Source organism: Entelurus aequoreus, linkage group LG14 (genome assembly GCF_033978785.1).
Source record: "Entelurus aequoreus isolate RoL-2023_Sb linkage group LG14, RoL_Eaeq_v1.1, whole genome shotgun sequence".
Taxonomy (NCBI): domain Eukaryota; kingdom Metazoa; phylum Chordata; class Actinopteri; order Syngnathiformes; family Syngnathidae; genus Entelurus; species Entelurus aequoreus.
Genome location: NC_084744.1, coordinates 24,277,648 through 24,305,147, shown reverse-complemented (window position 1 = coordinate 24,305,147; position 27,500 = coordinate 24,277,648). Strand labels below are relative to the sequence as shown.

General features: G+C 41.5%; 2 protein-coding genes across 5 annotated transcripts in view; one reads left to right on the top strand and one right to left on the bottom strand.

The window, feature by feature from the left end:
- Positions 1 to 20,516, top strand: part of slc35a3b (solute carrier family 35 member A3b) — a 50,910-nt gene extending 30,394 nt beyond the window's left edge. For all 4 annotated transcript variants that reach the window (XM_062070572.1, XM_062070571.1, XM_062070570.1 and 1 more), the window contains 3 exons: positions 5,661 to 5,779; positions 11,405 to 11,538; positions 19,339 to 20,516. In XM_062070572.1, the coding sequence (XP_061926556.1) occupies positions 5,661 to 5,779; positions 11,405 to 11,538; positions 19,339 to 19,432 (347 nt within the window). In that variant the 3' untranslated portion in view covers positions 19,433 to 20,516. The remainder of the gene's footprint in view (positions 1 to 5,660; positions 5,780 to 11,404; positions 11,539 to 19,338) is intronic.
- Positions 20,517 to 21,142: 626 nt separating this feature from the next.
- The window catches only part of fam78ba (family with sequence similarity 78 member Ba), a 17,730-nt gene continuing 11,372 nt past the window's right edge, over positions 21,143 to 27,500 (bottom strand). The window contains exon 3 of the mRNA XM_062069270.1: positions 21,143 to 24,690. Coding sequence (XP_061925254.1) covers positions 24,448 to 24,690 — 243 coding nt within the window. The 3' untranslated portion in view covers positions 21,143 to 24,447. The remainder of the gene's footprint in view (positions 24,691 to 27,500) is intronic.

Sequence of the window (27,500 nt, the reverse complement as noted above, 5' to 3'; positions counted from 1 at the left end):
CTCAGGTGGAATTCTTTCCCATTCTTGCTTGATGTACAGCTTAAGTTGTTCAACAGTCCGGGGGTCTCCGTTGTGGTATTTGACGCTTCATAATGCGCAACACATTTTCAATGGGAGACAGGTCTGGACTACAGGCAGGCCAGTCTAGTACCCGCACTCTTTTACTATGAAGCCATGCGGTTGTAACACGTGGCTTGGCATTGTCTTGCTGAAATAAGCAGGGCGTCCATGAAAAAGACGTTGCTTGGATGGCAACATACGTTGCTCCAAAACCTGTATGTACCTTTCAAGCATTAATGGTGCCTTCACAGATGTGTAAGTTACCCATGCCTCGGGCACTAATGCACCACCATACCATCACACATGCTGGCTTTTGAATTTTGCGCCTAGAACAATCCGGATGATTCTTTTCCTCTTTGGTCGAGAGGACACAACGTCCACAGTTTCCAAAAACAATTTGAAATATGGACTCGTCAGACCACAGAACACTTTTCCACTTTGTATCAGTCCATCTTAGATGAGCTCAAGCCCAGCGAAGCCGGCGGCGTTTCTGGGTGTTGTTGATAAATGGCTTTGGCTTTGCATAGTAGAGTTTTAACTTGCACTTACAGATGTAGCGACAAACTGTAGTTACTGATAGTGGTTTTCTGAAGTGTTCCTGAGACCATGTGGTGATATCCTTTACACACTGATGTTGCTTTTTGATGCAGTACCGCCTGAGGGATCGAAGGTCACGGGCATTGCCACTTACGTGCAGTGTTTGCTCCAGATTCTCTGAACCTTTTAGTGATAATACGTTTCATGTTAAAGCGTTTTGTGGTACAATGTTTCCGGTTAGGACATTCTGTGTGTTCCGATGTTTTGTCTTATGCTGTTCCATTTTACAGTGTTGTTTTTACAGCGTTTTGTTTTGCAGCGCTTTGTTTTGCGACGTATCGTTTTGCGACGCATTGTTTTATAACGTATTGTTTTACGACATATCGTGTTACGGCATTTCATGTTACGACGTTTCCTGTTATGACGTTCCGTGTTGCAATGTTTTGTGTTAGAATGTGTCGTGTTACAATGTTTTGGTTTCAGTGTTTTTGTTTCACTGTACGATGTTTTGTGTTTCAAAGTTTTTTGCTACAATGTTTTCTGTAACAACATTTCGTGTTACGATGTTTCGTGTTACAGCGTGCCGTGTTACGCCGTTTCATTTTACGTTGTTTCGTATTATAGCGTTTCATTTTACGACGTATCGTGTTATATGTCTAGTGTTGTGGTTACTGTGTATTGTGTTACAGTGTATTGTGTTACAGTGTTTCGTGTTACGACATTTCCTGTTATGACATTTCTACTCACAGTGTTTCATGTTGCAATGTTTTGTGTTGAATGTGTCGTGTTACAATGTTTTGTTTCTGTGTTTTGTGTTACGCCGTTTCACTGTACGATGTTTCGTGTTTCAAAGTTTCTTATTACGATGTTTCCTGTAACGACATTTCGTGTTACGATAATTCATGTTACAGTGTTTCGTGTTGCGCCATTTCATTTTACGTTGTTTCGTTTTATAGCGCTTTGTTTTACGACGTATCGTGTTATATGTCTCGTGTTGTGTATTGTGTTACGGTGTGTTGTCTTACGATGTTTCACGTAGCAATGTTTTGTGTAACGACATTTTGTGGTTATGACGCACCCTCGCAAATCACTAATACTGAACCACTAAAAAAAAAAAAACAAGTTACAAAAGAACACGTAGTCATGTGTTGCTACACTGAGGAAGGACTACATTACTTTTGTCTCTTTTTGTCTCCCAAACATAACGCATGCTGTTCTGGGAAAAAGTTAACTTAGACATCGTAAAATGCTCATAAAGTGGGGAATAACTTTGGTTGCATTATATCAAACGCTCTGACCAACATCAAGGATTAAAGTAAAGGAAAAATAAGTATTTTCTATTATTATAATGGACAGTGATAACTAAGCAATGTAATGGTCTCAAAAATGGGACTTTCTGCTTCCAATAAGCGTAAGTAGTTGTTCCCTCTTTTATTTTATTACAATTTGATTTATTTATTGTATTTAATGTTCTTATTCATCTTAAATTAATAGTCTTTATGTCCTTCTTGTGTTTTGTGTACAGTGTAAATGACTTAGGTGTTAGTTAGTTAGGGTCTAATTTACTCATAAATCCAATTTACATACTTACTGGACTTACATTGCAGTCAAAGAAACAGACATTCAAAGAACTTCCTGTATCACGATGACGTAGCATTACAGAGTTGGGGAGGACTCAAACTAGCAACGCTAGCAAAGCTATGTGTGCTACAGTGCAGTCACAGATACGTCATACTAGGCTAGTCTGTTCGCTGACTGAAGGATAGTTTGCAGAGCAAAGGGCTTTATTCTAGGATGTGTAGCAAAGCCTGTTTCTTTACAAATCTGTCCTCTGAATTGGTGAGTGTGCACGTCTGTGTAAACAAATTCATTGCTGTGGCAGCTCTCACCAGATTGCTAGTTAAAATTTTTACAAAAATAGTGTTAGATTAGTATTATACAAAACCCAAAACCCAGTGAAGTTGGCACGTTGTGTAAATCGTAAATAAAAACAGAATACAATGATTTGCAAATCCTTTTCAACCTATATTTAATTGAATAGACTGCAAAGACAAGAAATGTAATGTTCGAACTAAGAAACTCTACGTTATTTCTTGGCAAATATTAGCTCATTTGGAATTTGATGCCTGCAACATGTTTCAAAAAAGCTGGCACTAGTGACAAAAAAGACTGAGAAAGTTGAGGAATGCTCATCAAATACTTATTTGGAACATTCCACAGGTGAACAGGCAAATTGGGAACAGGTGGGTGCCATGATTGGGTATAAAAGTAGATTCCATGAAATGCTCAGTCATTCACAAACAAGGATGGGGCGAGGGTCACCACTTTGTCAACAAATGCGTGAGCAAATTGTTGAACAGTTTAAGAAAAACCTTTCTCAACCAGCTATTGCAAGGAATTTAGGGATTTCACCATCTACGGTCCGTAATACCATCAAAGGGTTCAGAGAATCTGGAGAAATCACTGCACGTAAGCAGCTAAGCCCGTGACCTTTGATCCCTCAGGCTGTACTGCATCAACAAGCAACATCAGTGTGTAAAGGATATCACCACATGGGCTCAGGAACACTTCAGAAACCCACTGTAAGTAACTACAGTTGGTCGCTACATCAGTAAGGGCAAGTTACAACTCTCCTATGCAAGGCGAAAACCGTTTATCAACAACACCCAGAAATGCCGTCGGCTTCACTGGGCCTGAGCTCATCTAAGATGGACTGATACAAAGTGGAAAAGTGTTCTGTGGTCTGACGAGTCCACATTTCAAATTGTTTTTGGAAACTTTGGACGTTGTGTCCTCCGGACCAAAGAGGAAAAGAACCATCCGGATTGTTATAGGCGCAAAGTTGAAAAGCCAGCATCTGTGGTGGTATGGGGGTGTATTAGTGCCCAAGGCATGGGTAACTTACATATCTGTGAAGGCACCATTAATGCTGAAAGGTACATACAAGGTTTGGAGCAACATATGTTGCCATCCAAGCAACGTTACCATGGATGCCCCTGCTTATTTCAGCAGGACAATGCCAAGCCACGTGTTACATCAACGTGGCTTCATAGTAAAAGAGTGCGGGTACTAGACTGGCCTGCCTGTAGTCCAGACCTGTCTCCCATTGAAAATGTGTGGCGCATTATGAAGCCTAAAATACCACAACGGAGACCCCCGGACTGTTGAACAACTTACGCTGTACATCAAGCAAGAATGGGAAATAATTCCACCTGAGAAGCTTAAAAAATGTGTCTCCTCAGTTCCCAAACGTTTACTGAGTGTTGTTAAAAGGGAAGCCCATGTAACACAGTGGTGAACATGTCCTTTCCCAACTACTTTGGCACGTGTTGCAGCCATGAAATTCTAAGTTAATTATTATTTGCAAAAAAAAAATAAAGTTTATGGGTTTGAACATCAAATATGTTGTCTTTGTAGTGCATTCAATTGAATATGGGTTGAAAAGGATTTGCAAATCATTGTATTTCGTTTATATTTACATCTAACACAATTTCCCAACTCATGGAAATGGGGTTTACTGCAAAGACAAGAAATTTAATGTTCGAACTAAAAAACTTTACGTTATTTTTTGGCAAATATTAGCTCATTTGGAATTTGATGCCTGCAACATGTTTCAAAAAAGCTGGCACAAGTGGCAAAAAAGACTGAGAAAGTTGAGGAATGCTCATCAAACTTATTATCTTATTTGGAACATCCCACAGGTGAACAGGCTAATTGAGAACAGGTGGGTGCCATGATTGGGTATAAAAGCAGCTTAATTGAAATGCTCAGTCATTCACAAACAAGGATGGGGTGAGGGTCACCACTTTGTCAACAAATGCGTGAGCAAATTGTCGAACAGTTTAGGAACAACATTTCTCAACGAGCTATTGCAAGGAATTTAGGGATTTCACTATCTACGGTCCGTACTATCATCAAAAGGTTCAGAGAAATTGGAGAACTCAACTGCACGTAAGCAGCTAGCCTGAAAACCAACATTGAATGCCTGTGACCTTTGATCCCTCAGGCGTTACTGCATCAAAAAGTGGCATCAGTGTGTAAAGGATATCACCGCATGGGCTCAGGAACACTTCAGAAAACCACTGTCAGTAACTACAGTTCGTCGCTACATCTGTAAGTGCAAGTTAAAACTCTACTAAGCAAAGCGAAAAAAAAAAACAGAAACGCCGCCGGCTTCGCTGGGTCGGCTTTGCTGGGTTCTGTGGTCTGACGAGTCCACATTTCAAATTGCTTTACATGTGACTGTTATAGGCGCAAAGTTCAAAAGCCAGCATCTGTGATGGTATGGGGGTGTATTCGTGCCCAAGACATGGGTAACTTACACATCTGTGAAGGCGCCATTAATGCTGAAAGGTACATACAGGTTTTGGAGCAACATATGTTGCCATCTCAGCAATGTCTTTTTCATGGACGCCCCTGCTTATTTCAGCAAGACAATGCCAATCCACATTCTGCACGTGTTACAACAGCGTGGCTTTGTAGTAAAAGAGTGCGGGTACTAGACCGGCCTGCTTGTAGTCCAGACCTGTCTCCCATTGAAAATTAGTGGTGCATTATGAAGCCTAAAATACCACAACGGAGACCCTGGACTTTTGAACAACTTAAGCTGTACATCAAGCAAGAATGGGAAAGAATTCCACCTGAAAAGCTTTAAAAATTGGTCTCCTCAGTTCCCAAACGTTTACTGAGTGTTGTTAAAAGGAAAGGCCATGTAACACAGTGGTAAAAGGGCCCCTGGGACAACTTTTTTGCAATGTGTTGCTGCCATTAAATTCTAAGTTAATGATTATTTGCAAACAAAAAAAAGTTTCTCAGTTTGAACATTAAATATCTTGTCTTTGCAGTCTATTCAATTGAATATAAGTTGAAAAGGATTTGCAAATCATTGTATTCTGTTTTTATTTACGTTTTACACAACGTGCCAACTTCACTGGTTTTGGGTTTTGTACAAATAAATACTAAAATATTTGTATTAAAGTTAGTATACCACTTAGGTTGAGGTTTTGAGATTCAGAAAGTGTATATTTGTTTTTAAAGCCCAATCATTTGACTTTTCCCTGCAGGTTTGTTCGGGTTTGCGTTTGCTAGTCTCGGAATGTTGGGTTATGACGGCCGGAGAGTAGCAGAGTTTGGAATGTTTCAAGGCTACAATTGGATTGCCTGCACAGTTGTCCTCTTACAGGTGGGTGGGATCATTCTTTTTTTTTCAATAAATGTACATTTATAAGATGTTTTCCAAATGAATTGTAATCGTAGCTCGACTTAAAGGCTTAATTGGTTCTGTGACGGAGCTCTCAACTCAAAACACTTGTATCTCAAATCAATGTCGCCCATTAAAATTCATGTGATTGGTGCTTGTCCCCACCAAAACAGCACCATTTTAACATGTAGCATGCCTTTTAAAAAGAAAAAGTAACTTTTAGATAGGAAATATTGTATGAAAACAATACAATAGAATGTACTACAAACAAGTCCAGTAGTTTTATGAAGTAATGTAATGTATTTACCTGGGAAAAGTGGACTCCTACGGAATCTCCTTACAGCTGCTGCTCTGTCAAACACACCATCAGCAGCTTCTCCATATTTTCATTGATAAATGTCTGCCATTTACATATTATATTACCTTTATTGGCTGGTGTTGACAGCACAATGCCATGTTTTTTGTGTGTTTTTTTAATGATTTTTTTTTCATTAATTCAATGAGGATCATCCACTTTTTATCTCAGCACAGTCTTTCACACTCGCGTTCTTAATTTCCATGGTTGTATCTCAATTTTTTGCTCGCAACTTAAAGCATGGCAATTAGCCGAGAGACCGCTCTTATCTCAAAACATTTAAGTTAAGTGAAGTTGTGGCACTCTTAAGTTAAGGTACCGCTGTATTCACTTGTAATAATTCATACTGAGCCAAGTATATAGTTTATTTTAAATATTAAGTAGTACCTCAACTTACAAGCATAATTGATTCTTTGACGGAGCTCTTAACTCAAAACACTTGTATCTCAAATCAATGTCTCCCTTTGAAATAATTTGAAATCAACTTATTTTGTGGTTGCTCCTCCCCCCACCCCATAATAGCACCATTTTAAACATGTAAAATGCCCTTTAGATAAGAAATATTGTGATGGATAAATGTCCGCCGGGTTGATATTATTTCAACATCCTGGGCTGGCACTAGACCCCTCCTACTTCGTCAAGTCAATTACACACACACATACATACACATATGTATATATATATATATATATATATATATATATATATATATATATATATATATATATATATATATATATATATATATATATATATATATATATATATATATATATATATATATATATATATATATATATATATATATATATATATATATATATATATATATATATATATATATGTATATATATATATATATATATATACGTGTATGTATGTATGTATGTATGTGCACATACACACATACTGTATATACTTTACAGAAAAATGGGCTGCATGGTCGAGTCGCCAGAAAAAAGCCATCACTCCAAATTACTTTGTTCCAGAAGTTTTGAGGCTTGTCTCTGTGCTGTTTGGCGTAATGTAAGCGGGATACTTTGTGACATTTGCGCAGAAATGGCTTTCTTCTGGCGACTCGACCATGCAGCCCATTTTTCTTTAAGTGCCTCCTTATTGTGCATCTTGAAACAGCCACACCACAATTTTTCAGAGAGTCCTGTATTTCAGCTGAAGTTATTTGTGGATTTTTCTTTGCACCTCGAACAATTTTCCCGGCAGTTGTGGCTGAAATATTTGCTGGTCTACCTGAATCAGGGCCGGCCTGTGGCATAGGCCGTATAGGCAAATGCTAAGGGTGCCGTCCATCAGGGGACGCCACGCCAGTGCCACAAATGTTGGAGAAAAAAAAAAAAAAAAAGTTGGTACGATTATTTCTAAATACAAAAAATAGTCCCACGTTATTTAAAATGCAAAGTAAAGCCTATTTAATAGAAATATTATTTGTTACAACATTACAACCCCCCCCCCCCATCCCCCCGCACGGTGCGCCCCCTCCCTTCCCGATCATGACTCTTACCACATCAAAAAATCAACACAAGATGTCAAAACGGCCAAAACTGTCAGGTGCCCAGGGAAGAAAAAATAGAAAAGAAGAGGAGGAGAAACGAGAAAAAGAAAGAGGTAGCAGGTAGGTAACGTTAGCCTACATGAAATAATTTGTCTGTTACAGAATGTGATAGTAACCTGGCTTTTTAGCATTAAGCTAATGTTACCTGATTCGGCAATTGCTAATCAATAAATAGCTAGTTCTGTTTTAACGTCGGGTTAATATTGTGGAGGGGGCTGAATTGTTATGGAAAATAATAATGTAACATTAGGTAATTACAGTACTCCCACCTTACATTCCTCGGGGACATTTGTATTAGATCTTTTAAGCAGGTGTTTTTTGTTTACATTGTTATTGCCTTCTGGTTAGCTAATGTTTGCCCTGCAGGTAATAGTCACTTTTCCATCCCTTTATATATTAGGTATAGTTGTAAGCCTAGTTGTTAAAGTGCACATCATTAATGTTAATTAAGCAATATCACATGAGAGGGAATGCTGTTTTTTAATTTGAGCACTGCTGTGATTCAGTTAAAGATAATCATAACATAACATTCTCATATAATATGTTAATTTGCTTTCTTTAAGTAAAAAAAGGTCAAAGACAAAGCTATTCGGTTTCTTGTGAGTATATACACTTCACTGCCGATGTGGGGGGGCGCCACCTAAAATCTTGTCTAGGGCGCCAGATTGGTTAGGGCCAGGCCTGACCTGAATCCCTCATTTTCCTCTTCCTAATCAGCGTTTGAACACTGCTGATTGGCATTCTCAATTCCTTGGATATCTTTTTATACCCCTTTCTTGTTTTATGCAGTTCAATTACCTTTTCTCGCAGATCCTTTGACAATTATTTAGCCTTTCCCATGACCAGTGTTGGGACTAACGCGTTAGTTTCGGCGGTAACTAGTAATCTAACGCGTTATTTTTTATATTCAGTAACTCAGTTACCGTTACTACATGATGCGTTACTGCGTTATTTTACGTTACTTTTAATGTAGTATAAAGTGTGTTTTATCGGAGCGCTGATTCTTCTTGTGTCACAAACCGGAGAAGAGAGACCTGCGCTCTGTGTGTGTGTGAGTGAGTGTGCGGAGGAGGAGGAGAAGAAGGGGGGCGGGAAAAAGGGGGTTGGGGGGGGCGTGTCTGATCATGGCGGCGCTGCAGTCGAGTTTGTTAACATGGAGATATTTTCACTACTTTTCTTTTGTCGAGCACAAAGAAAATAACATTTTAGTTAAATGTAAATTGTGCTTTGGATCAAAGATCCCATCTACTGCCCAAAACAGCAATTCAAATCTGCTGAAACAAGCTACATAAGCAACATGCTTCGACGTAGCTAGTAAAGAGAGACAGAGACTCCGATGCCACTTCACCTCCACCACCTAAGGATTAACTCTGCCTCTGCTCATCATTCAGCACTGAAGGTACACACTCTGTTAAGCAATGTTCCCTCTAATTGTTCATGTGTGAGCAAACCCAAAAACTCCCTGAGCATTCAGTGGAGCCCATGTGAGCAACATCAGACGTGCACACTGTGGCTACACCAGCAGCACACCTGTCCCAAACATGACTAAATAACAACTTCAATCTCCATCCATCCATCCATTTTCTACCGCTTGTCCCTTTCGGGGTCGCTGGAGCCTATCTCAGCTGCATTCGGGCGGAAGGCGGGGTACACGCTGGACAAGTCGCCACCCATCGCAGCTAGGGCCAACACAGATAGACAGACAACATTCTCTTAGTATTATAATCAAATGACAGCAGTCATTTCCTTTTCTAATATAAGTGTTTAGGCCCACTTACAATGACAATAACACAAAATATTGTTTTTCATGAACTGTGTACTTGTATTGTTTGTCTGGGTGGAGGTCCTGCTTTGGAAATAGTTTGTACCCCTTTCAGACATTGCATTTAGTTCCCATTAAAACATTCACATGTTGCACAATGAGATGTAAGCAGGGGATCATGTGTACATTTCTGCAACTTCCTGTTTGTAAAAAATATATTTTTATTAGTATTTATTTAATATATTAACAGCATTTCATGATTAATATTTATAAATTAAGATTCCTAATAAATGACACTAGAATAAGCACACATTTGATTGGTAAATCATAGAGTAACGACCTGGAATGACACTTTATGTGTGGTGTTGGAGTTGTCCGACTTTTTGTGTGGCTGTAAACGGATCACTGGCTAAGTGCCATATGTGCATGTGTTGGCGCAAGTGAGAAAGAGCGAGCGGCTGCTGTTGATATAACAAAGTTGCTTTTGGTCTGGTTTTTACTGCAGAAAATGACCACTTTTGCTAAATATCATTGTTTTTACTAATGTTTTGGTGATGTGTTTATGGCCGACAATAAAGAGTTTTGCTCAGTAAAGTGATGGATGGAATTCATGTCCTCAAAGCGTCTCGACAGACGTTACAATATTTGAACAATGATGACGAAAACTGTTTTCTCTGTCGTGTCCGTGTCGTGTCGAAAATTGTTATGCGCTTATTTTTTTATTTGATTTTGTGCGTGGCATAGATTTGCCGTGCGCAGAGGACGCTTGAGCAGTGCACAATTGCACAGGCGCGGCGCACCTTAGAGGGAACGTTGCTGTCAATTCTCTTATATACTCTTTCATCCTAGACTTCTAGAGTGTTTGATTATCACATCACTCTAAATGTATAGACTATAACGTTCACAAACATAAAGAGGGATTCTAGTGGGCCAGGCCAATCTTTCCTTATCTCTAAACCAAAACTGGGGAAATGTGTGGAGTGTTCTGAGCTTCAGACATGATTTTGTGTCAGAATTCTTTGAGGAAAAAATGCCTGGTTAGGCTTTGTGTATGTAGTGTGTGCCTTTCTTGCTTTACAGCTATGTTGTTATTATGCTGTTTGTTACGTATGTATGTTATGTTGCAGCTATTTAAAATCGTTTTGTCAATTTGTTCTGGCCAGAAACAAATTGGCCTTTGTAACATATCTTTGTCTTTGTGTGTTGTATGTAGAGCACATTGCTTAGCAGAGTTCAGTGATGCAAATGCATGTCAAGTTGATCAACACATTGTATTATTCTCCAGTGCAATAACAGTACTGAAATGAAGGCTAAAGGGCATTAATGGGAGCTTTAAAAAAAGAAGAAAAAAAGAAGTAACTAAATAGTTACTTTTCAAAGTAACACATTACTTTTTGGTGTAAGTAACTGAGTTAGTAACTGAGTTACTTTTGAAATGAAGTAACTAGTAACTATAACTAGTTACTGGTTTTCAGTAACTAACCCAACACTGCTCATGACTCAGAATCCAGAAACATCTGTGCAGCATTGGATGAAAGATGCAATGGTCTGTCAGAAGCCCAGAAACTCACTGACCTTTTATACACACACATTAATTACAAACAAACATGTCACAGGTGAGGATTGGAACCTTGATTAGCCATTCAAACCTGTTTGTGTCAACGTTTGTGCATGTTATCAGATCAAAGTCACTGGGGTATGTAAACGTTTGATCAGGGTCATTTGGGTACTTTCTTTTGTCATTCTGATTTAAAAAGAGTAAACACAGTTGTTTGCTAATAAATAGTTTCACACAACCATTAAGCATGAGTGGAAGAAAGGTTTTTGTGTTATCATTCATATTCTCTGAAGAATGGCCAAGAAATCATAAATCCTCCCAGGGTATGTCAACTGCCCAACCATGTTTTGTGCTCCCTGCAGGCTTTAGGTGGCCTGGTCATAGCTGTGGTGATTAAATATGCCGACAACATCCTCAAAGGATTCGCTACCTCTCTGTCCATCATCATGTCCATGCTGATCTCCTATTTCCTGCTGGAGGATTTCCACCCTTCTGGGTAAACACACGCATGCTAATGACACACAAGTGATTTACAATGCAAATATTTATACAGACCATAATAAAAAATAACATTGCTGCATCAGTACGCTCTTGGCATGAACGCTCTATGCCAGGGGTGCCCAAAGTGTGGCCCGCGAATCATTTTTAACGGCCCACGGCACATTTCTACAAAGACTGTAAAAAAAACAAATATTAAAAAAAAGTGGAATAAAAGAGCAAACAAGTGAAATGTAATAAGAAAAAGTTGCAATGTTGACTCTAATAACACAAAGCTGCAATTTAGGCTGTTTTTTCTTTAAAGCTATCATTGCTCAAAATATAATAATGAGTCAAAATCACTGTTGATATTAATTATTGACCTCTTTAGGACTCCAATTACATCACCCGTGATATCACTCACAAGTAAACACGCTGTAGGACTGCTTGTATCACACATGACATCACACACAAATAAACACACTGCAGGACTGCTTGTATCGCATATGGTATCACTCACAAGTAAACAAGCTGCAGGACTGCTTGTATCGCACATTATAGCCCGCACAAGTAAACATGCTGCAGGGCTGCTTGTATCGCACATGATATCACACATGAGTAAACATCCTGCAGGACTGCTTGTATCACACATGATATCTCACACATGTAAACACACTGCAGGACTGCTTGTATCGCACATGATATCACACATGAGTAAGCATCCTGCAGGACTGCTTGTATCACACATGATATCTCACACATGTAAACACACTGCAGGACTGCTTGTATCGCACATGATATGACACACAAGTAAACACGCTGCAGGACTGCTTGTATCGCACATGGTATCTCACACATGTAAACATGCTGCAGAACTGCTTGTATCGCACATGATATCACTCACAAGTAGACACGCTGCAGAACTGCTTGTATTGCACATGATATGACACATAAGTAAACACGCTGCAGGACTGCTTGTATCGCACATGGTATCTCACACATGTAAACATGCTGCAGAACTGCTTTAATCGCACATGATATCACTCACAAGTAAACACGCTGCAGAACTGCTTGTATTGCACATGATATGACACATAAGTAAACGCGCTGCGGGCCTGCTTGTACTGTGCAATATATCACACACGGGTAAACGCCCTGCGGACTGCTTGTATCGCACATGATATCACACACAAGTAAACACGCTGCAGTACTGCTTGTATAGCACATGATACCACACCCAAGTAAACGAGCTGCAGGACTGCTTGAATCACACATGATATCTCACACATGTAAACATGCTGCATAAACACGCCACAGGACTGCTTGAATCACACATGATATCATACACAAGTAAACACGCTGCGGGACTACTTGTATTGCACATGATACCACACCCAAGTAAACAAGCTGCAGGACTGCTCGTATCGTACATGATAACACACACAAGGAAACACGCTGCAGGGCTGCCTATATCGCAGATGATATCTCACAAGTGTAAACACGTTGCAGGACTGCTTGAATCGCACATGATATCACACCCAAGTAAACACGCTACAGGACCGCTTGAATCGCACATGATATCATACACAAGTAAACACGCTGCAGGACTGCTCGCACATGATAACACACACAAGTAAACACGCTGCAGGGATGCTTGTAATTCACATGATATCACAGTTACAAGTAAACATGCTGCAGGACTGCTTGTATCACATATGATATGACACACAAGTAAACACGCTGCAGGGCTGCCTATATCGCACATGATATCTCACAAGTGTAAACACGCTGCAGGACTGCTTGAATCGCACATGATATCACACCCAAGTAAACACGCTGCAGGACCGCTTGAATCGCACATGATATCTCACAAAAGTAAACACGCTGCAGGACTGATTGTATCACATATGATATGACACACAAGTAAACACGCCGGATTGCTGCTTGTATCGTGCATGATATCACACACGAGTAGACAAGCTGCAGGACTGCTTGTATCGCACATGATGACACACAAGTAAACACGCTGGAGTGCTGCTTGTGTCGTGCTTGATATATCACACACGAGTAAACAAGCTGCAGGACTGCTTGTATCGCACATGATATGACACACAAGTAAACACGCCGGAGTGCTGCTTGTATCGTGCATGATATATCACACACGAGTAAACAAGCTGCAGGACTGCTTGTATCGCACATGATATGACACACAAGTAAACACGCTGGAGTGCTGCTTGTGTTGTGCATGATATATCACACACGAGTAAACAAGCTGCAGGACTGCTCGTATCGCACATGATGACACACAAGTAAACACGCTGGAGTGCTGCTTGTGTCGTGCATGATATATCACACACGAGTAAACAAGCTGCAGGACTGCTTGTATCGCACATGATATGACACACAAGTAAACACGCCGGAGTGCTGCTTGTATCGTGCATGATATATCACACACGAGTAAACAAGCTGCAGGACTGCTTGTATCGCACATGATATGACACACAAGTAAACACGCCGGAGTGCTGCTTGTATCGTGCATGATATCACACACGAGTAAACAAGCTGCAGGACTGCTTGTCCATCCATCCATCCAATTTCTACCGCTTATTCCCTTCGGGGTCGCGAGGGGCGCTGGAGCCTATCTCAGCTACAATCGGGCGGAAGGCGGGGTACACCCTGGACAAGTCGCCACCTCATCACACATTGCTTGTATCGCATATAATATCACACACAAGTAAACTCGCTTGTAGTAAATCTAATATTGAAAAGTTTAGATGCAAACTGATATAATCCGATGCTTGTTTTTTTTTTGCTGATATTGAACTGATATGTGATACCAATATTGGATCAGGGCACCCCTAGTGAGTTTAAAAGGTCAGTATGAATGTGTATTACATTTGGAAGCCACCCTTTGGCGGGCCAAATCAAATGACTCTGCGGTCCAAATTTGGGCCCGGGGCCCACTTTGGGCGCCACTGATCTAGAGATCTTAACGTTGAAAAACATTTTTTATAATATACGACTTATTTTTAACACTTTTATGACTGAGATCCTTCTCAATCCTCGGGAGCAAACTTCAGGGGAGCCCTAAAGTTGAAAAATATACAAAACCCAAAACTAGTGAAGTTGGCACATTGTGTAAATCATAAATAAAAACAGAATACAATGATTTGCAAATCATTTTCAACTCGAGATGTCCGATAATGGCTTTTTTGCCGATATCCGATATTCCGATATTGTCCAACTCTTAATTACCGATTCCGATATCAACCGATATATACAGTCATGGAATTAACACATTATTATGCCTCATTTTTTTGTGATGCCCTGCTGGATGCATTAAACAATGTTACAAGGTTTTCCAAAATAAGAGAACAACTTCAACTCAAATTATGGAAAAAACTGCCAACACGGCACTGCCATATTTATTATTGAAGTCACAAAGTGCTTTTTTTTTTTTTTTAACATGCCTTAAAACAGCAGCTTGGAATTTGGGATATGCTCTCCCTGAGATAATCCTGATACCCACTACAACTATGTGAAATACTATACTTTGACTTTCACAAAGTCTAAGTCTAAGTCTAAGTCTAAGAAAGTGCATTATTCTTATTTTTTTTTAAACAACAGCTACAAAAACAATGAAGGCACACAGCTTCAGTCCTGAGTATACTAGAGTAATAAAGTAAACAATAACATAGTCCTCATTTAGTGCAAGACTGCCTGGCATACTGTAGAACAGGAAATTATAAACTGGGCTCAATCTGCCCTGCTCTAACGTATTTGTAACACAAATGTGCTGCAAGCTAGTGGTGAGTGCTTGAAGTGGCCTACCAGTCAGTCAGAGCTTCTGAAATGCTGCGTTGAGACAGGGCATCTCCGTTCACTGCAAGCTGCAGAGTGTGCGCCATGCAGGGCAGACTAGTCACCGTAGCTTTTGCCATACTGCGTGCGTTGTCCCTGACCACCACGTGAGCTTCCGCCCTGCGGTGGTTTTTGTTGTATTTCTGTTTTTTCTCGGCGGAGTCTTTAAAGGCCTACTGAAATGAATTTTTAAAATTCAAACGGGGATAACAGATCCATTCTCTGTGTCATACTTGATCATTTCGCGATATTGCCATATTTTTGCTGAAAGGATTTAGTAGAGAACATCGACGATAAAGTTCGCAACTTTTGGTCGCTGATAAAAAAAGCCTTGCCTGTACAGGAAGTAGCGTGACGTCACAGGTTGAAAGGCTCCTCACATTTCCCCATTGTTTACACCAGCAGCGAGAGAGATTCGGACCGAGAAAGCGACGATTACCCCATTATTTTGAGCGAGGATGAAAGATTTGTGGATGAGGAACGTGAGAGTGAAGTGAAGTGAATTATATTTATATAGCGCTTTTCTCTAGTGACTCAAAGCGCTTTACATAGTGAAACCCAATATCTAAGTTACATTTAAACCAGTGTGGGTGGCACTGGGAGCAGGTGGGTAAAGTGTCTTGCCCAAGGACACAACAGCAGTGACTAGGATGGTGGAAGCGGGGATCGAACCTGCAACCCTCAAGTTGCTGGCACGGCCACTCTACCAACCGAGCTATACCGCCGAGAGTGAAGGACTAGAGTGCAGTGCAGGACGTATCTTTTTTTGCTCTGACCGTAACTTAGGTACAAGCTGGCTCATTGGATTCCACACTTTCTCCTTTTTCTATTGTGGATCACGGATTTCTATTTCAAACTACCTCGGATACTATATCCTCTTGAAAATGAGAGTCGAGAACGCGAAATGGACATTCACAGTGACTTTTATCTCCACGACAATACATCGGCGAAGCACTTTAGCTACGGCGCTAACGTGATAGCATCGGGCTTAACTGCAGATAGAAACAAAAGAAATAAACCCCTGACTGGAAGGATAGACAGAAAATCAACAATACTATTAAACCATGGACATGTAACTACACGGTTAATGGTTTCCAGCCTGGCGAAGCTTAACAATGCTGTTGCTAACGACGCCATTGAAGCTAACGTAGCTACGGGACCTCACAGAGCTATGCTAAAAACATTAGCTATCCACCTACGCCAGCCAGCCCTCATCCGCTCATCAACACCCGTGCTCACCTGCGTTCCAGCGATCGACGGAGCGACGAAGGACTTCACCCGATCATCGATGCGGTCGGCGGCTAGCGTCGGATAGCGCGTCTGCTATCCAAGTCAAAGTCCTCCTGGTTGTGTTGCTGCAGTCAGCCGCTAATACACCGATCCCACCTACAGCTTTCTTCTTTGCAGTCTTCATTGTTCATTAAACAAATTGCAAAAGATTCACCAACACAGATGTCCAGAATACTGTGGAATTTTGTGATGAAAACAGAGCTTTTTGTATTGGATACAATGTGCTTGGTGTAACAAAGACAGCCTCTTGTCTGTTCATTGGGAACTTAGAGAACGGAAGGTTTTTGGATAATTTACATACAATTTTTCTGACAGTGTATCTCCTTATGATTCTTGAAGAGGTGGGAGATCAAATTGCTCGTATTAAAGGAAGACGTCTTGGTTCCTCCTCGCATAGCCAACTTTTTGCAGTCATTGCAAATTGCCAGTTTTTTATCCGTCAGACACACATTAAAATAATCCCAAACCAATAGACATGGTGTCGTTAGTCAGTCACCGAGCGAGCTCGCTTGTTAGCCACGGCTACAGCACCGGCAACAACACACTCTTGTTGTTGTTATGCTCCGCTTGCGGCGGTTTGATGAGGTCATCAAGCGTCGCCAGTAAACCTCTCATGCTGCAGTCGTCAACTCCTGTGTTGTGTGGGAGAGAGGGGAGAGGGTAGAGGGGAGGGGCTGCTGACTGGGTTTATATCCGTGTTTTACCGGATATGTACCGCTCCGTACAACGGAGTTTTAAAAAGTCATTAATTTTACTTTTTGAAACCGATACCGATAATTTCCGATATCACATTTTAAAGCATTTATCGGCCGATTATATCGGCAGGCCGATATTATCGGACATCTCTATTTTCAACCTATATTCAATTGAATAGACTGCAAAGATAAGATAGTTAACGTTCGAACTGGGAAACATTGTTATTTTTTGCAAATATTAGCTCATTTGGAATGTGATGCCTGCAACATGTTTCACAAAAGCTGGCACAAGTGGCAAAAAAGACTGAGAAAGTTGAGGAATGTTCATCAAACACTTATTTGGTACATCCCACAGGTGAACAGGCTAATTGGTAAACAAACAAGGATCTTTGTGAACAAATGCGTGAGCAAATTGTCCAACAGTTTAAGAACATTTCTCAACAAGCTATTGCAGGGAATTTGGGGATTTCACCATCTACGGTCCGTAATATCATCAAAAGGTTCAGAGACTCTGGAGAAATCATTGCACGTTAGTGCAAGGCCAAAAACCAACATTGAATACCTGTGACCTTGGATGCCCCCGGATGCATCAAAAACCGACATCGGTGTGTAAAAGATATCACCACATGGGCTCAGGAGCACCTCAGAAAACTACAGTTGATCGCTACATCTGTAAGAGCAAGTTAAAACTCTTCTATGCAAAGCGAAAGCCATTTATCAACAACACCCAGAAACACCGCCGGCTTCTCTGGGCCTGAGCTCATCTAAGATGCCCATCCATCCATTTTCTACCGCTTGTCCCTTTCGGGGTCGCGGGGGGTGCTGGAGCCTATCTCAGCTGCACATGGGCAGAAGGCGGTGTACACCCTGGACAAGTCGCCACCTCATTACATTGCCAACACAGATAGACAGACAACATTCACACTCACATTCACACACTAGGGCCCGTTTAGTGTTGCCAATCAACATATCCGCAGGTGCATGTCTTTGAAAGATGGTCTGATGCAAAGTGTAAAAGTGTTCTGTGGTCTGACGAGTCCACATTTCAAATAGTTTTTGGAAACTGTGGACGTCGTGTCCTCCGGACCAAAGAGGAAAAGAACCACCTGGATTGTTATAGGCGCAAAGTTGAAAAGCCAGCATCTGTGATGGTATGGGGGTGTATTAGTGCCCAAGACATGGGTAACTTACACATCTGTGAAGGCGCCATTAATGCTGAAAGGTACATACAGGTTTTGGAGCAACATATGTTGCCTTTCAAGCAACGTTACCGTGGACGCCCCTGCTTATTTCAGCAAGACAATGCCAAGCCACGTGTTACAACAGCGTGGCTTCATAGTAAAAGAGTGCGGGTACTAGACTGGCCTGCCTGTAGTCCAGACCTGTCTCCCATTGAAAATGTGGGGCGCAATACGGAGCCTAAAATACCACAATGGAGACCCTTAAGTACAACTTAAGCTGTACATCAAGCAAGAATGGGAAATGATTCCACCTGAAAAGCTTCAAAAATTGGTCTCCTCAGTTCCCAAACGTTTACTGAGTGTTGTTAAAAGAAAAGGGACAGTTGTAAAAATTATCTAGTGCCAACTTTTTTGCAATGTGTTGCTGCCATTAAATTCTAAGTTAATGATTATTTAAAAAAAAAAAAAAGTTTCTCAGTTCGAACATTAGGTATCTTGTCTTTGCAGTGTATTCTACTGAATATTAGTTGAAAAGGATTTGCAAATCATTGTATTTTGTTTTTATTTACGAATTACACAACGTGCCAACTTCACTGTTTTTTTTGGTTATGTATATTGTTATTGGTTTTGAAAATTTAAAATATCAAAATGGTACCCGCATGCATTTATTTTTAGGTGTGTGGCCCTCAGCGAGAATAGTTTGGACACCCCTACTCTGTGCGGTTGTTTAGGGACACACACACAAAAAAAGGTCCTTATCTCACGTGTATCACCTCTTTATGTTCTGCTCAGTGTGTTTTTCTCAGGAGCAACACTGGTGCTCGCAGCCACGTTCATGTACGGCTACGAGCACAAACCTGCCAACGGCGATGCTGTTAAAGTCTAAAGGAGAGAGGTCCGGTCTGGCCTAGCAGCGCCACAGCACAACACAACCGGAGCAGGACTCAGTGGACGTGTGTATGTGATACAGCTTGTAACTGCTAATCTGCAGTGACGTGGAAATGGACATGCTCCATTACTGGTACTAAAAAACAAACATGTCTGTAAATGACTGTAGTGTTTTTTGGGAGAGAGCAGCCTTCTGGGTTTATATTTCCATATTCATAAGGGGGCTGGTCGTTTGATACAAGGGAGTATTTGTCTTTAAAAAAAAAAAGAAAGAGAATTTGGGACAGAGCCTCCATCTAGTGGCGGAATAAAAACTAACCATAAGGAGAATGCTCTGATGAAGATGAAGCCAAATAGAGGTCTTTGTGTGAAGAAACAAATGAATAAATTGATGTATGGACTAAGCTTGCCTCCCTTTACATAAAAATTAAAGCCCTACTGAAAGCCACTACTAGCGACCACGCAGTCTGATAGTTTATATATCAATGATGAAATCTTAACGTTGCAACACATGCCAATACTGCCGGGTTAGATAAGTAAAGTGCAATTTTAAATTTCCCACGAAATATTCTGCTGAAAACGTCTCGGTACGATGACGTTTGCGCGTGACGTCACGGATTGTAGCGGACATATTGGGACACCATTGTGGGCAGCTATCAAGTCGTCTGTTTTCATCGCAAAATTCCACAGTATTCTGGACATCTGTGTTGGTGAATCTTTTGCAATTTGTTTAATGAACAATGAAGACAGCAAAGAAGAAAGCTGTAGGAGGGAAGCGGTGTATTAGCGGCTGGCTGCAGCAACACAACCAGGAGGACTTTGAGTTGGATAGCAGACGCGCTACCGTGAGTACAGCTTTGGCTTCCAAACATTTGATCGCTTGCCCGTACGTGCGTGCCGCTATGTGCATGTCACGTATGTAACTTTGGGGAAATATATGTGCTGTATGAACTTTACGGAGGTGAACGGTACTTGGGGCTGTGGGATTGAGTGCGGGTGTTTGAGTTGTATTGGTGGGTTGTATGGACGGGAGGGGGGAGGTGTTTGTTATGCGGGATTAATTTGTGGCATATTAAATATAAGCCCGGTTGTGTTGTGGCTAATAGAGTGTATATATGTCTTGTGTTTATTTACTGTTTTAGTCATTCCCAGCTGAATATCAGGTCCTTCCCGCCTCTCAAAGCATCTTCCCTATCTGAATCGCTTCCACTGCCCTCTAATCCTTCACTCTCACTTTCCTCATCCACGAATCTTTCATCCTCGCTCAAATTAATGGGGTAATCGTCGCTTTCCCGGTCCGAATCGCTCTCGCTGCTTGTGGCCATAATTGTAAACAATGTGCAGATGTGAGGCGCTCCACAACCTGTGACGTCACGCTACTTCCGGTACAGGCAAGGCTTTTTTATCAGCGACCAAAAGTTGCGAACTTTATCGTCGATGTTCTCTACTAAATCCTTTCAGCAAAAATAGGGCAATATCGTGAAATGATCAAGTATGAGACATAGAATGGACCTGCTACCCCCGTTTAAATAAGAAAATTTCATTTCAGTAGGCCTTTAAAGCGCTTTACACATCGATGAATACTTCGAACGCGTTTTTCTTTTCAGTTCTACTGCACTCTGAAAACCCCAAACCAGTCTCTATAGCAACAGACGAATGCTGCTGAAGGCAAATCAATAAAGCTAGAGTGTCTTTTTGTTGAGAATTTACATGGTTGCATTGGCCATTTTTATTCAACAAACACTCAAGATGACAACACAATTGAAACAGGTATTTTCCAAATACAATTTTTTTTCTTCTGTTTATACTCAGACAACCTTTGCATAGTTGTGGCCTTCAGGGCAAATGAGCAGTTTGGGATGGAGGTAGTGTGTGTGTGTGTGTGTGTGTGTGTGTGTGTGTGTGTGTGTTTTGTGTGTGTGTGTGCTGAGGTGGACCGAGAAGAGGCAGATGGGAGGGTAAGACGTGGACCTGGAGAGAAGCACAGATGGAAGATAAGCCATGTGACTTGTTTGTGGAGTTGCAGGAGCCATGATACAGGAAGGCCTTTCATTGGTGATTATCTGCAGAAACTGCTGAACACAGCAGTGAGCAATTATCCATCCTTGTCAAAATATGTTCTGCGTGGTTTGAACTCGAAAGTAACATAGTCCAATTCCCTGATTGTCTAAACGTGTGTAATGATAAAATGGCCTGATTCGCATCACATTTGCACAACTATTTAAACCAGGGGTGTCAAATAAAACAAAAATGTAGAAAAATTAGCTAAAATGTTTTAATGAAAGAAACTGCTGTTCTAAATGTGTCCACTGGATGTCGCAATAGCAATTCTGTTAGGCAAGCAAACGGTTTATACTGGGGCCTGTCACAAGCTCGGAGGCGAGTAAAATAATATTCTTTGATACAAACAAAAGAAAACGCGCTCACGAGAGAGTGGGAGAACACACAACTGGAAGTGGAGAGAAACAAAACGTAATTGCACAGGTCAAGGAACTTCTTTTGTGGTAATTACACACTCACTCTGAGCAGGGGACAATACGCGTACGCGTAGGAAGCACAAGCAGAGCAATGATCCGACGCTAGTCTGGAAGAGGGAGCGGCGACTGATTGGCAACCGGATGCAGGAGTGTCCCGGTTGCCGATCAGGGGCCGTATTTATCAAGCTTCTTAGAATTACTCCTAAGAAGTCTGCTAAGAGTTGACTTATGAGTAAAGAAATCCTTTGCTGAAAGCTGCACTTAAAAGCTAGTTATCAAGCGTCTTACTCACACTTTCAGTGAAGTGTAGGACTGAATCTTAAGTGTCACACTCAGAGCTGAATTACGACATTACTATGTGCCGTAAACTGAATTTTAGGTGACGTCATTTCTGTGTCCATAGAAATGACCAATCATGGAAGGGAATCCCTTGTCTAAGAATAAAGAAATATCTTAGAAATATTTAAGTGGACAATGGGAGTGTATATTTTGACAATAAACTACAAAATAATACAAAACAAACAAACAATATTGGCAATTAATCAAAAATAAATGTTTCCTTTTCTTTCCAATTCATTAATTAGGCAACTAATTTGTGTAGTTGGAAAGTCAATTAAACGCATGACGAGGTGAGGAGCAGTAAGGGCCATTATTGTTTCCATAACAATTCTGCTTACTGATGGTTGTGATGGCCCCAAATCATCAGCGTTACACTGTTGCATTTTCCCAGTGGCGAGATATCGAAGCATTGCAATGACCTTTAGTTCTGCTGTGAAAGCTCTGCTGCGTGATGTTGCTGATGAGATGACGCCCCTTATTAAATCTGTGACAAAAATAATACCCGCTCTGTCTAAACAATACCGTTTGATCAGCTGCTCGTCATCAAACAAAGCCAGGACATCCTTCCGCTCCCTGAACGTTCACGCACGTCTCTCTCGCCTCAGTGCCATCCCCCGCTGGCAACTCCTAACCACTTAGGAGACCTCTGAAGGTCTCTTAAATATCGTGGTGAGTAGGAGTGATTCTTAGACTTAAGAAAGTTGATAAATAGCTTTTATTCTTAAGTTTGAGAGTAGGACTACATTTCGCAAATTCTCAGGAATTAAGTCTAAAATGGCACTCTAAGACGCTTGATAAATACGGCCCCAGCCTGTGCACGGAACAAGGGAGTGAAGATTACAAAAATAAGGGCACAGGACAGGAACTAGAATACCACACAGAGAAAAATCAAACATAAGTGCAAAACAGTTACCCGGCTGTAATGGGGCCAAGCAAGAGGTACGGCTACTTCCCCTCGACACAAATGAAACTTAAAATCTGCCGTTTTATGTCTTCTGCTTCGAACAAATCATTATTTGGCATCCACATTGCCCCAAAATGTCTATCAAAAATGAGTTTCAGAATAGTTTCTACCTCCGTTTGTATGGTTTGTTGAGTTAGCACAGGGTTAATACGTGGACATGACAAATGAGGTATTAAATATGGAATAATTTTTATGTATTCATGATTTATGTTGTTCAATCACAGATAGGCTGTGACTTAAAGTTTGATGGCTTTGATACACTGACACAAAGTCCAAGTTCATCGTGTTTTCGAAACTGCACCAATTTTTTCCTCTGAAATTTCAAAAGGATTATTTGATTTGCACATTTTCGGAAAGCGCTGGTTGTATTTTTGGCCAAAGTAGAAAACAATATGAAGTTGTCTTTATTTTAAAGTTATCATGCTGCCATGATTTTACCAGTCTCGTCCACTTGGGAATAGATTTTCCTCCGTACTGCCCCAAAGCTATTATGAGTTTGACACCCCTGATTCAAACAGGCCTGGTTCCAAATGTGACATTTGTTCTTGTACCTTTCCTTTTTGGAAGCATAAGAGCACATATCCTAAAGATAACATAGCAGGTACATTAAGAAAAAAAATATCAGTTTTGATTTGGAATTGAAAAATGTTTCCTCTATGACTTCATTGTGCTATAAACTCAAGCGTTCAGCGAGAAGACTGACCTGATATTCTTGTTACAATGAGACCGATGCGTGATCTTAACCTAAAAAGATAAATATAATACTTCACGTCTTTTAAATTAATCTTAATACATTCTTTTACTCTGGAAAGGAGTGTGCTGAAGGCCTTTAATGGCACTGAAGAGGTATCATCAGCCTGATGGTGCTATCTTTTATGGCTGATGTGACTTCTCAATCACAAAAAGTCCTTAATGTATACAAAACAAATACGATTCCTAACCTTGTCAAGGACGGTTTTTGCTCATTGCATGCAATAAGATCTACATAAGGATGCAGGATGCAGTTCTTGTTTGGCGTTGGGTACCTCTGTGGTGCGTCTAAAAAGAGTTGTAAAAATGCTGGCAAAGCTCCTTAAATGCAACTCTTGGCCAAATAACACTTGATGCAACGCCAGTTCTCTGTATTCTGTTGCGTGAGATCCACTTGGATTATCCACCACTGGGTCGTCTATCTGTTCTGTATCTCGTCTTTTGTTTTGGCAAGGTTTTTGTCTGTGCAAACATTCCAGGCTCTTATTTTGGCGGTATGACGACGAGTGGCGCCCCTCGCCGTGGCCTCCACATTAGCACTTGGGCGTCATTGGCGTTCGGCCGACCCAGGGCGTTGGGAGGGATGGGCTCCTGGTAGTTGAGGATGTGCGGCTGCTCCTGATAAGGCCGGCCCACCAGTGAAGCTCGTGAGCCCAGAGGCATGTCGGGGTCCACAGCGATGTCCACCCTCATCCGCCACCGCACCGTCTGTAGAACAATGCGCTCCTGGAATGAGAGAGTTGGGTTTTGTTGAAACCTCATTTGACAGCACAGCTTTAATGATACTGGGTTATTGAAGGCTCCTAATTGGGAGCACATTTCTGAATAAAACCAAAAACAGAACTATCCTGAATGTGACTAGAGAGCAGGGGTGCTCAAAGTGAGAAAGACGTCACAAGTTTAATAGGGAATTTGGGGTGCCAACAGCTTTTTTTTAATAGCGTGTGTGTGTAACACAGGGTGTGTGATGCGTTCAGTGTGGTAGTGTTTGGAGTTGAATAGTGCTTGTCGTTAGTGCATGTTGCATGCATGTTGCTCTCTGCTTTCAGCTACCGCCGCCGGCTAGTCACCTGTTTCAGGTGGAAAAAAGAGGAGTCGAGTGCGTAAATCTCCTCTGCCAGTACACAGCCTCTCCACTGCCAAGAATCACACACGCCTCCTTGTGGCCACACACGGTAACTGGTACCCTGTGGTTCCAAGCAGAGTTGTACAGGACCTCGGAGTAGCAGGGGACCTCAGAGACGCCCACTAAAATGTGGATATGCCCTCCTGTGTCAACCTCAGCCCCAGCTATGGGTAAATAGCAAAGACCTCAAGGGCGAACCAGACGAAAGATGGCAACAGTGTGATGTACCACAACGGCTGGAAAGGGGGACCTCCTGTTGCCTTGGATTCCATGCCACTGGATCTAGGACCCTCTTTATCAAGGACCGTGTAGTGGCTGGAGGCGCGTCAGTCTCCCAACGTTAAAAGATGTCTTGCACAGGCATCCTCCAAAAGGGTAACTCATTCTATTTTACACTTCGGATACAAAGTCCTGTGGCAATTGGGAAGTGGTGGTGGGGGCAGGACCGTGAAGAGCTTTTCGGCAGCTTCACCAATGACTGAGCAGCCCTTTTAAGGATCCAATCTGCTCACCCCAGGAGGGGAGAGAGTTAGAAAAGGTACCCTAAAAATAGCCTGCCGCTTCTGCCCTGTCTGGACTACCGCATCCAGAGGGGTCACCATTATGCGGTCAGAGACACAAGTTTTATTTTGTAATCTGGAATTTACGAACCCTCATGTACAGCCCAGCCAGGGAACGACCCGAAAGACGAACAGCCATCGTCTAAAGAACTAAAAATGCTCCGAATTGACATTGCAGCTCTCTCTAAAACCCGCCTGGCTGATGAATAATAATAATAATAATAATAAATTGTATTTATAAGGCGCCTTTCTGGGCACTCAAGGACACCGTACAAAATCAAAACAATAAAATCAAATTGGATAAAAACAACAACAACAACAAAGATAGAAAAGAAAAGATGATTACAATGAATAAGCAGTCAGGAATAGGTGTCTTGATTTGAAGAGGGATATTGAGTCTAAGTTACGAAGGTCTGGTGGTAGAGAGTTCCAAAGATGTGGGGCAGAGCGGCTGAAAGCTCGGGCACCCATGGTGTACAGTTTGAATAAAGGGACAGTGAGGTGGATGGATGAAGAGGATTTTAGGGAACGTGAGGGCGTGGCGACATGGATCAGGTCAGAGCGATATGATGGAGAGAGGTTATGGATGGCTTTGAAAGTGAGGAGAATTATTTTAAAGTGGATACGATGTTTGATGGGTAGCCAGTGGAGTTGCTGCAGAACAGGGGTGATGTGCTGGATTGAAGGGGTTCTGGTGATTATCCGGGCTGCAGAGTTCTGGAGAAGCTGAAGTTTGTGAAGTGACTTGTGAGGGAGACCAAACAGGAGAGAGTTTCAGTAGTCCAGGCGAGAGGTGACCAGGCTATGGACTAGTATGGCAGCAGTAAGGGATGGGCGAAGACGATTAATGTTCCGTAGATGAAAGTAAGCAGACCGGGTAATGCTGTTTATGTGGGCTTGAAAGGAGAGTGTGCTGTCGAGGATGACACCCAGACTCTTGACTTGGGAGGAGGGGGAGACAGAGGAATTGCAGAGAGTAACGAACAAGCTGTTGGTTTTGGCGAGAATGTTTTTTGTACCGACAAGTAGGATTTCGGTTTTATTACTATTAAGTTGGAGGAAATTGGATGAGAACCACTGCTTGAGTTCACTGAGGCAGGAATGGCTACACTTTCTTCTGGAAAGGAAATCTGGTCAATGAGCCGCAAATCAACGGTGTGGGTTTTGTCATCAAGAGCACCCTCGTCAACCATCTTCATGAACTTCCTGTAGGGATCAGCGAGTGTCTAATGACTACACCTGATGCTTGCAAGCAGTCAGATGGCCACTGTTGTTAGTATGCCCCAACACTTGATGTGCAGCATGATGTAACCTGTAACCTGGACACAATTCTATCCAAAGTCCCCATAAAGGATAAACCAATTATTCTTGGAGACTTCAACACCAGAGTCGGACAAAACCACAATCTCGCAATCTTGCTCAATATGTCATTGTCCGCTCCCAACACCTTCGAGATGTGTTTAGCACAAGAGCAATGGCCAGTGGTGATGAATACTGGACTGACCACCGCCTCATTTGCTCCACCATGTTTATCTGTCAGATGCAGAAAAGAAGGCACCAGAAAAGACAGATCGACCAAAAAGACTTAACATTGAGCGACTCTGAGAAATCACGTACCAACTATAGCTGCAGGCAAGCCTTAGTGCAGACTTGCCAGACCAGTATCCACAAGATATTGAAAAGCATTGGGACACCCTCTCTGCTACAGTCAAAAACTCTTGCAAAGCCATCCTTTGTCATCTAATGCGAAGACATCAAGACTGGTATGCTGAGAATGATACCGAAATCCAGCATTAAACGGCAAACAATTCATCACCTACAAAAAGGACATCAACTGCAAGGCTAAAAGA